General features: G+C 41.3%; 1 protein-coding gene across 1 annotated transcript in view; it reads left to right on the forward strand.

Annotated features, from left to right (window-relative positions):
- The window catches only part of PCNT (pericentrin), a gene marked incomplete in the record, with an annotated part of 2,997,294 nt that overhangs the window by 245,122 nt on the left and 2,742,572 nt on the right, over window positions 1-9,600 (forward strand). The window contains 1 exon segment of the mRNA XM_044060288.1: window positions 5,357-5,500. Within this exon segment, the coding sequence (XP_043916223.1) occupies window positions 5,357-5,500 (144 nt within the window).

Here is a 9,600-nt window from a genome sequence, read left to right on the forward strand (position 1 = left end):
AAGAGTTCCCTAGGAAAAGATTATGCAAGAGGAAGCATTTGGACTCCACAGAGGAGTCTGCCATCGAAGACACCGACCTCGATGAGGGTGAAGAATCCTCCATGATCACCCCCCCACTGAGGATGTTTCCTTTGAGGAGATTCTGATGGAGAGGGGTGTCTGACACTCCTTTGACTGAGGAGTTGGTGTACCTGGCTGCCTTTGGATCTAGCCCATCCACCTCGTGGGTGACTCCTCCCACTGATAAGTTCATAGGTTCAGTCTCACAGCGGGTGTGGGAGACCCCAGATTCCATTAAGCCTGTTCCCCAGAGACCAAATAAAATTATCACTGCTCCCACTGATAAGGGTTTCTGGGCAAAAGTGGTTGCAGCAGATGCCATGGTCGTTGGGGCAGCAGCCCAAGAAGAAACTCTTGAGCAGAGCAACTATCCATCCTCCTAATAAGGATTCTAGGATGATGGATAGAGGTGGGAACCGTGTCTTCTCATCAGCGACCTTTGCCTTACAGTCACTGAATTCCCTTTCTCATTTTTACCAGACTGCAAAGGGAACTGATCAAGGAGCTCATAGATATCCTTGAAGGAGCAATAGTTGAGGAAGCTAAAGAGAAAGTAGGTTCCCAGTCAGTCACCCTACACTCTGTAGCCATCTCATCCATGAGGTTCATAGCATATGCAGCCGAAGTAACAAGCAAAGCGGCAGGTTCCAGCATCTCTATGAGGAGGCATGCCTGGATGCGTCTTTGCGATTTTGTGCCTCATTTGACAGAATGCCACCTTTTGGTTCCAAAGTCAAGAATATGCTAGCCAGGTTTGAGAAGGAAGGTAAGACCCTGTCTACTGTGGGCATTTGTTTTTTGGCTCCTCAGAGATCTTATCCCAAGGGTCAGAGAGCCAGGTAGAAAATATGGTTCAAAAAATCGCAAGGGTCCTACCAAGTCTCACTTGGTGAGTTTTCCTTCAGAGGCAGAGGGAGAAATAGTAATGGAAGACGTCACCCTCAAGGGAGAGGAGGTCCACAGTTCCAAGACTCCAAGGAATCTTTTTTCTGGGAAGCCTTTCCAGAGCTCCTGAAAGGGGGCCCAAATGTCCAACTCTGGAGGCAATTGGGGGTGGACTATCCCTGGACTGGAGACCCTGGCACAAAATAACTTCTGATGTGTGGGTACAGAGGATAATATCCAGGGGTCACCAAATCCTTTTTTCTCAACAGCCCCTCCAATCAAAAAAATTCTAGACGTTCCACTCAAAGGGATCAAGTAGTCATTCAGATTCAGAAACTGATAGAAAAAAAGTCATCCAACAGGTCCCCTAGACCAGAGAGGATTTTGAACTTACTCAAGGTTCTTTTTGGTTCCAAAGAAAACAGGGGACTAGAGACCAGTCCTGGATCTCGACAGGTTAAACAAGTCATTTCGATGTTGCAAGTTCCAAATGGTCACAGTACAATCCATACTTCCGTTTCTGGAACAGGATGTTTGCATGTGCTCAGTAGATCTTCAGGATGTGTACTACCACATAAAGATGGACAGATGCTCCAGAACATACCTATGTTTCTGGCTGGGAACCAGTCATTATCAGATCAGAGCACTGTCCTTTGGTCTCCCCACCACTCCCAGGGTGTTCACCAAATGCATGGCAGTGGTTGCGGCCCCCCTAAGACAAGGATTCTGAGTGTTTCCTTATTTAGATGACTGGGTCATAACCACCCCAAGCAGGCATCTGCTTCACACAAGACACTGTGTTCTTCACTTCTGTTCAGAGTTGGGCATAACCATAAATCATGAAAAATCTTGTCTGGAACCCACTCAAACCAGAGAGTTCATAGGGGCACTGTTGAACACCAAGCAGATGATTGCTAACCTTTCCCCTTCCAGGGTTTTGACAGTCAAAAGACAAACCTCAAGGCTAATCAGAAATGAGAAGGTGGCAGCACGTCATGTTCTACAAGCCTTAAGATTCATGGCTGCAGCAATTTAGTCCCTCTCGCCAGGTACAATATGCAAATTCTGCAATGGCTCCTGGCTTTTCAGTGGCCAATAATTCAACAACCAGTGTTTCATCATATTCTCATTATGAACATAGGCAGAAAGGATCTTTCATGGTCAGTTCGCTTAGAGCAGATGACTCGAGGTCGACCATTTGTTCTCCCTCAACCACAAGCTACTGTTGCCATGGATACTTCTCAGATGGGGTGGGGATGAATTATCTGTGGAAGACTGTCCAATGTACCTGGTCCACAAATGAGGCCTAGCTCCACATAAATGTCCTGGAGATGTGCTTCTAGTGTTGCAGACTTTTCAGACTGGCCTTCCTCTGTGAGTAGTAGCAGTCAAGTCAGACATGTCGGTGGTGTGGTACATAAACAGGGTGGGACTAGATCCTACCCTCTGACAAGAAGCGCTTGGGGTGTGACAATGGGCGATCTCATCCAGCCGCTTTCTGATGGCAACATTGCACATTCTGGGAAGGACTAATGACTTAGCAGACAAGTTGAGCAGAGCCATCCTCCTACCTCACGAGTGGTTACTCAGTCAGAACTTAGTGGAGAACATTTTCCACAAGTGGGGCCAACCTATCTGCAGTCTCTTTGGCTCTCTCCTAAACAGCAAAATGCAGCTACTTCGTTGCCCTAATTCCCCCACCGACGCAGTACCTGAGGGGCACTTTCACACATGATTGGCCTACCGGTCTGTTGTATGCCTTTCCCTCCATTCTGTTAATTCCCAAATTCCTTCAGAAAGCCAGCAGGTTGAAGAGTATAGTAATACTCATTGTTCCATTTTGGCCTCAGAAAAATCTGATTTTCCATTCTTCTAGCCTCATTTACTGGAAACCCTCTGGATTCTGGAACCCATTGCGGACCTACTGTTACACTCAAGAGGAACGCTTCATCCTGTCCTTCACAACTTCAAGCTGACAGCTTGGTTTCTCCAATTCCGTTGCCAGACAACCTATGTTCACCTCCCCAATCTATTGCATTCTAATATCCTCCCATAAGTCATCCAATCAGACTGTATAAGAGCAAATGGAAAAGGTTTGTGATCCTGGGCACGACAATACGATATGGATCCCTTTTCATTGTCCATTCACTTTATTGTAAAATTTTTGGCTCACTTTTTCAATAGTGAAGCTGCGGCATCTACTATTAAACTAAAGTTGGCAGCCATTTCATAATTTCACATTGGGATAAACGACATCTCTAATTTCCCACAAACTTTGCAAAGCCTTCTTAACAGGAGCCATGTTATTAAAGCACCCCCATAAAGATCTCTCTCCTCCCTGGGATCTTTATATGGTTCCATGGCTAATTGTTCAACCGCCCTTCAAGCCTGCAGCATCTTGTGATATTAAGTTCCTTTCATGGAAAACTTGTTTTGATGGCTGTCACATCTGCAAGTTAATATCACAAATTCATGCTCTATCTTCCTGGTCTCCATATTCTGTCTTTCATAAAGACAGAGTCTCTTTGCGTACCAACCTTTTCTCCTTGCCCAAAGTTGTTTCTCAAGCAAATATTAACCAAACTATATGTTTGCCTGTTGTCTACCCTAATTTTGCTACTAAGGATGAATATGTTACATTTGTTGGATGTTGATAGACCACTAAGTTTCTGTTTACATAGAACTAAAGAATGTTGGAAGACAAACCAATTGTTTATTGCATTCACAGGCCCTAGGAAAGGCCTTCTAGTTTCCAAAGTTACCTTGTGTAGATGGCTCTCTAGTTGTATTTCCTTTATTTATTCTTCAAATGGCATGAAACCTACCAAATCTGAGCTCATTCTACCAGGGCTATGGCCACATCTGTATTTTTTCAGAAAATAACTTTGTTAGATGATTGCGCAGCAGCCACTTAGGCCAACCATCATGCCTTTATCACTCATTACAAGTTAGATATGGTCTCCAGAGGAAGGGCCTCCTTGGTTCAGTGGTTCTGAGGAATATTCTCCCTGGAGTCCACCTGGGGTAAAGGTAGCTGGGGAATTGGTCCAATATGGGAGGATGAGATGAAAAATTGACAATATCGGATAAAGAAGTTATGTACTCACCATAATGTTCCATCTGTATTGTTGATTTTTTCATCTCTCCTCACATACCCCTTCCATTGTTTTCTTGGTGGAACGGGAGAATTTCAAAATGGTTAGATTGATTTTCCCTACACTTCAGAAATGGTCTCCTTTAAGATCTTTTTTGGTTGCCACAAAGTCACTAACGGCTGAGTTGGATTCGATGGATCGGATCAGGACCCATATGTGAGGAGAGATGAAAAAAATCGACAATACAGATGGAATGTTATGGTGAGTACATAACTTTTTTTTTTTTTTTTTTTCTACCAAGTTACTACACAACTGTATGTAGGTGGGATTTGTAAGGGAACATAGTTCCACTTCTGTCCCTAGTACCTGGCCTTTTAAGATGTATTTGTAACCAGGGATTTAAAATTGGAGTGGTAGGTTCTTTTTTTTTTTTTTTTTTTTTTTTTTTTTTTAACTCAAGACTCTTGGATTGTTATCATGTCTACAGAGTGGCTTTAAACCAATTTATTTTTAATACTCACTACATTTAAGAATCAGTATTTGTTAGTGTTTGGGTTGAGGATTGGGCGAGTGTGTGATGCTGTGCCAGTGTTTGTTTCTATAATCCTTAGGATAAGGAGTAAAAGTATGTTGGAGGATCACGTCGAGAAAAATTTTGGCCATATATTGTATTGATTCACTTTTTTTTTTTCTGCTATAGTATGTATGGTTTGAATTTAGGCAGTGGTCAAAGGAGGAGCTTAGGAGGTGCAGCAGTGTTGTATTAGGTTTGTGTGGGTGAAAGTGAACATTACATGTTTGCTTGAAGGTTTTGGATGATGTGTTTAGAGAATGGAGGGATGGGGGCTATGCTTTAGTGGGTAGCGATTAAGCTGAGTAGTGAGAGTAGAAGGATTTTGTGCATTTTGATTTCAAGTATTTATGCTACAGACATGTTGTAGTACGGCTTTAGGACAAAAAGCAGTGTACTTTAATGTGTGTTTTTTTTTTTTCATTTTGTGACAGCTGACTCTTAGTATTTTCATTGCCTGTAAATTGCTTGAAGGGTGAGTAGAAGTACTGAACTTGCTTCAAGGGAGTGAAGGAACTCATCAGGGTAGAGGGAGTTGTACATTGCTGGAAGAGACCCCCAGCAGAAGTGGTTAAAGCAGTTTAAACTGTATGCTACAGAGGTATTGGAAAATGTTGAAGAAGGAACACCTGACAGAGTTCTGGTGGTTGTGGGGTATACAGAGAAAGTACCAGGAATGTAACATTTGTGTGTAAAGAGACTCCTTTTTGTTTCTCTCCAACAGAACTGTGTTTTATGTTTGTAGACAAATGAATTACTGAAAACCAAAAGCCCTCAACGTATGGAATATTTTCAAGGTCAGCAGCAAGTGGAGAGTTTCCATAAGCATACAAGAGAGCAGAGTCGGCAGATGGAAGTATTACAGCATCAGCTGCTGACATTGCAACAGGTAATTTGTTCTGTAGTTTGACATGTGAATGTGTAGTTGTTGCTCTGAAGTAATGGAAAATGTGAAACGCCTACTTTGTTGCAGGCAGAATCATTCTTACCTTTTGTCATACAGTTTCCCAAACTCCAAAATTGAGTGAAGAAATGAATGTCATTTAACCCACATTAGCATCTGTTTAATTCTGACATATAATTAGTTTGCTATTCAGCATCCATTCTAGTTTCATTTATTTTCACCTACATTAATCTAATACAATCAGAAGTACTATTTCTCCTGTGTTATCATATTTTAGCAATTTATGCTATGCAGTGCTTGTTTTTCACATTTTTAGTATTTATATGAGCTAATGGTAATTAGTTACCATCATTATTATGTTTCTGTTCTGTAGTAGTTTGGGGAGATGCCTTTTGTCTTGTGGTAGCTCTGCATTATGACTTGCCATTGGTGTTGAGGTGCCGTTTTTGAAGGCATACTGTAGGGCTGCTTTATTGCCAAGAACTATGTAGTCTGTCCTAGAGTAATTCATATACTCAAGATATTTAGCAGGCCTAATAAGGAGCAGGAGACTGTGTAATCTCTTAACATATTTGCCCATTAAACAGTAGTGTTTTGCCTTGGTCTTTCTCATCACCATGTGATAGAGAAGAAATTGCAGCTCCTTAGACCCAGACTCTTAGACTGTGTTACATCAGACACTTAAGGGGTCCAGGAGTGAGGGCTCACAAAGTGACTTTGTCCGTCAGTCCTACTACAGTGACCTGGACTATTTTATGAAAGTCATTCACTTGACCTAAAGTTGTGTGACATTGGAATACGTTATCGTAAGGAATGTGGAGATGATGCCTCCCACATGTTGGGTGTGTCAGGAGCTTGTCTTTTCCATCCAGGGTTATTACTTTATTTTCTTTGAAATTTTGATAAAATGTTTTGATGTAGCAGTACTCTGTTAGCACTACCATATTTGTTTACAGCCATATTTCCATAAGATTTCTCGATGCTGTATGTGGTTGTGTCGCTAACTGTTGCTTCCATTTTAGTGCACACTATGGGGAAATGCAAAAGAATACCAATAGTCTGTTGCATCTTTGACTATGTAGCTGTTTTAAGTAGCTACCCCCCACAATTGTTAATCTGTCCGATGTCCATTTGAACCACTGCTGCTCAGCTGCTCCTTCTAGCAGCTTTCCAAGGCTCCTGTTTCTGTCTTAAAGAAAGAAAAAGGAGTATCTTCTTGGGTCTAGTTTAAAATCTCTGCAGTTTTCATATCCCAAAATTTCACAGCTTTTTGGAATATAAGAAGTTACTTTCTGTGTTTGAAAGCATACCTACTCCTCCCCTTCTGGTGAACTGTCCACTAGCAGGCATAAGTATTGTGCCTCAGAAAGTAAAATGGCGTCAAAAGAAAACGGAGAAACCCAAAGTGTTGCATAGTAAAGATCCCATGAGGGTACAGAGAATGTGGTGGTAACTTCAGTTTTCATTGTCAGTTTCTTTCTAAGCCTCCTTGGAGGCAGACCATATTCAAGTATTCAAGCTTCCTAAGCAAGGTTAGACTAATGTTAGTTTGACACATCCAGATGCTGTTTCCCATATGTTTGCAGGTGGCATCATTCTGCAGAGTTACCGCACTTCTGAAGAACTTCTATCATTCCAGAAAGTTTTTGCCATGCTGATTGAGAATTCACAGATTCTTAACGGGCTGTGCAAGGCAATTGAGCCATGTTACTAATTATGCCTTTCAGTACCTACCCTTAGATCTTTCCTCCTTTTTCAAGGAGCGATGGGCCAGTCATACTGGGGGTGAATTTTTGAATATCCATTCAGTTGTCTTAAGTCATTCTTAAAGGGAGACAAGAATACAAAGTCTTGACTGCTGGATCCCTAATGGCATAGACGTCAAGGTACAGATAACCCCGAAGAAATCTGTTCGCACACTGAATATTGGGACAAGGCCTGCAGCCTTTCTTGGTAGCTTAGGCCCTTTTAGGGCCATGATCATTTTTGTCAGGAACTTTTGGGTTTTTTCCAGCTGTTTGTGTTTAGTAAGATGCATCCCAAAAGGAGCATTGTATTTAATGATGGGCCTGATCAGGGCCTGATTAGTGTTGAATGTTGAGGGGTAAGGCCTTCTTGGATCTAGAGGAAATACCTCTTGCAATTAGCTATTTCAGATGGAAGGACTTCCTGATTGCTGTTGCAACATGATGATTAAATGAGAGGGAGCTATTCACCAAAGTTCCAAGGTCTCTTAAACACCCAACTCCAAAATTAATATGCTTGATGTACTGTAAGCTAGTGCCAAATGCAACAATAGTGCATTTTTTTTCAGCATTTGGTTTTGGTTCATTTTTAGAGCACCATCTATTTGCTTGTTTAAGTTCACTTTATAGCTTCTGCATATCAGAAGGGGTTAAGTATACCATCCAGTTTATAATCATCTGCAAACTTGGTTAACCAGAGTTCCCCTTTTTTTGATTTAGGCATCAGAAATATATTCTGAATAGCACGGGTACCAGCGTGGATTGCTGTGCTGCCAACTTGGCACATTAATGCTCTGAGGACACATCTGCTACTCTTAGTGTGGGTTTTGTCCCTAAGCCAATGAACTTCCAAGTAACTACACAGGAATCTGTTTGGAGTGCATTTAGCTTGTTGATAATGTTAGCATGGGGTTTAACCATTCAATGCTTGTTACTGTCCCAAACAAATCCATCATATTCACGAGACAGGATCTACCCTTAAACTTCTGGGGTGGTCAAGTCTTGTACAAGATGCATATTTTTTTTGTCATAGTTTATCAGATCTATTACGATTTGTTCCATGACCATGCAGATGAAGCTAGTCAGGCTGATGGGTTTGTAGTTATTGGGATCTGCAGTGATGCTGCCCTTGTGGAGTGGTATCACCACTGCTGTGCACCAAATCTCTGAGACCAAGTTGGTGGATAAGCTCAGGTTGAGTAGTTGTAGGAATGGGTTCTTCAGCTCATATATTTAGTGATTTTTTTTTTTTTGTAAAGGAAATACTTTTGACAGGTGTTCTTTTTTGATAAGGATATTCAGATGTCTCTGGGTTGACATTTGCACTTCATTTGTCTGCTAATATTTGCAAAGTTTCTTTAATTTTGACCTTTCTGTAAGGAGACACTCTAATAAAAGTTAGTTGTTTCCTCCCGACTCCCAAAGTGGCAGATCTCCAGTTATTAGACTGGCATCCTTTCGGCAGCTAACCCTGTTCTCATGCATTTCCACCTGCAGCTTGGCAGTGAGTTTAATCCCTTTGTGTCTACTCGCCTAACTGTGTGTGTGTGTGTGTGTGTGTGTGTGTCTGTGTCTGTGTCTGTGTCTGTGTCTGTGTCTGTGTCTGTGTCTGTGTCTGTGTCTGTGTCTGTGTCTGTGTCTGTGTCTGTGTCTGTGTCTGTGTGTGTGTACGTGTATATATATATCTATATATATATATGTATATATATGTATGTATATATATATATATATATATATATATGTATAGCGCGTGTGTGTGTATTATTTATATATATATATAAAGTTTTACTTCTGAATCTTGAAATACTGAAATATCATATTTCAGTATCTTGAGACCAGAATAACGAAAGTGCACTTGATCAAACCTGCACATTGATGAATCTTAGTTTCAATCTGCAGTAGGTGTGGTGTGTTGTCCTTTGTTGTATGCTGTCATTTTAAGGTTTATTGGTTTCCAGATAGTAAAAATGGCGACCGATGTGTGGTTATATTTGGAGATTCAAGTAGGCTTGTAGTTTGTCAGGGTTTTGGGTAGACATTTGGTTTGTTTTACTTTTTTGAAAAGTTTAAGAAGTCTGTTAGGGTAGGTGTGTGTGTGTGTGTGTGTGTAGCAAGTGTTGAAAGTAGTGAGTTTTGTACATATGTAGTGTGTGTGTTTCTCTTGAGATAAGTATAACAGTGTGTAATGGGAGTGTTAAGGCATGTTATATTAGCACCCCCCCCCTGTGTTAGTGCGACCTTCGAGTTGGTATATATAAGTAGCAGGGGTATGGAGGGATGTAGGAGATCTTGCCCGCCTGTTTAAATGTATGCTTATATATATATATATATATATAAATA

This window comes from Protopterus annectens, chromosome 2.part0 (genome assembly GCF_019279795.1).
Source record: "Protopterus annectens isolate FY-2018-M chromosome 2.part0, PAN1.0, whole genome shotgun sequence".
NCBI classification, from domain to species: Eukaryota; Metazoa; Chordata; order Ceratodontiformes; family Protopteridae; genus Protopterus; species Protopterus annectens.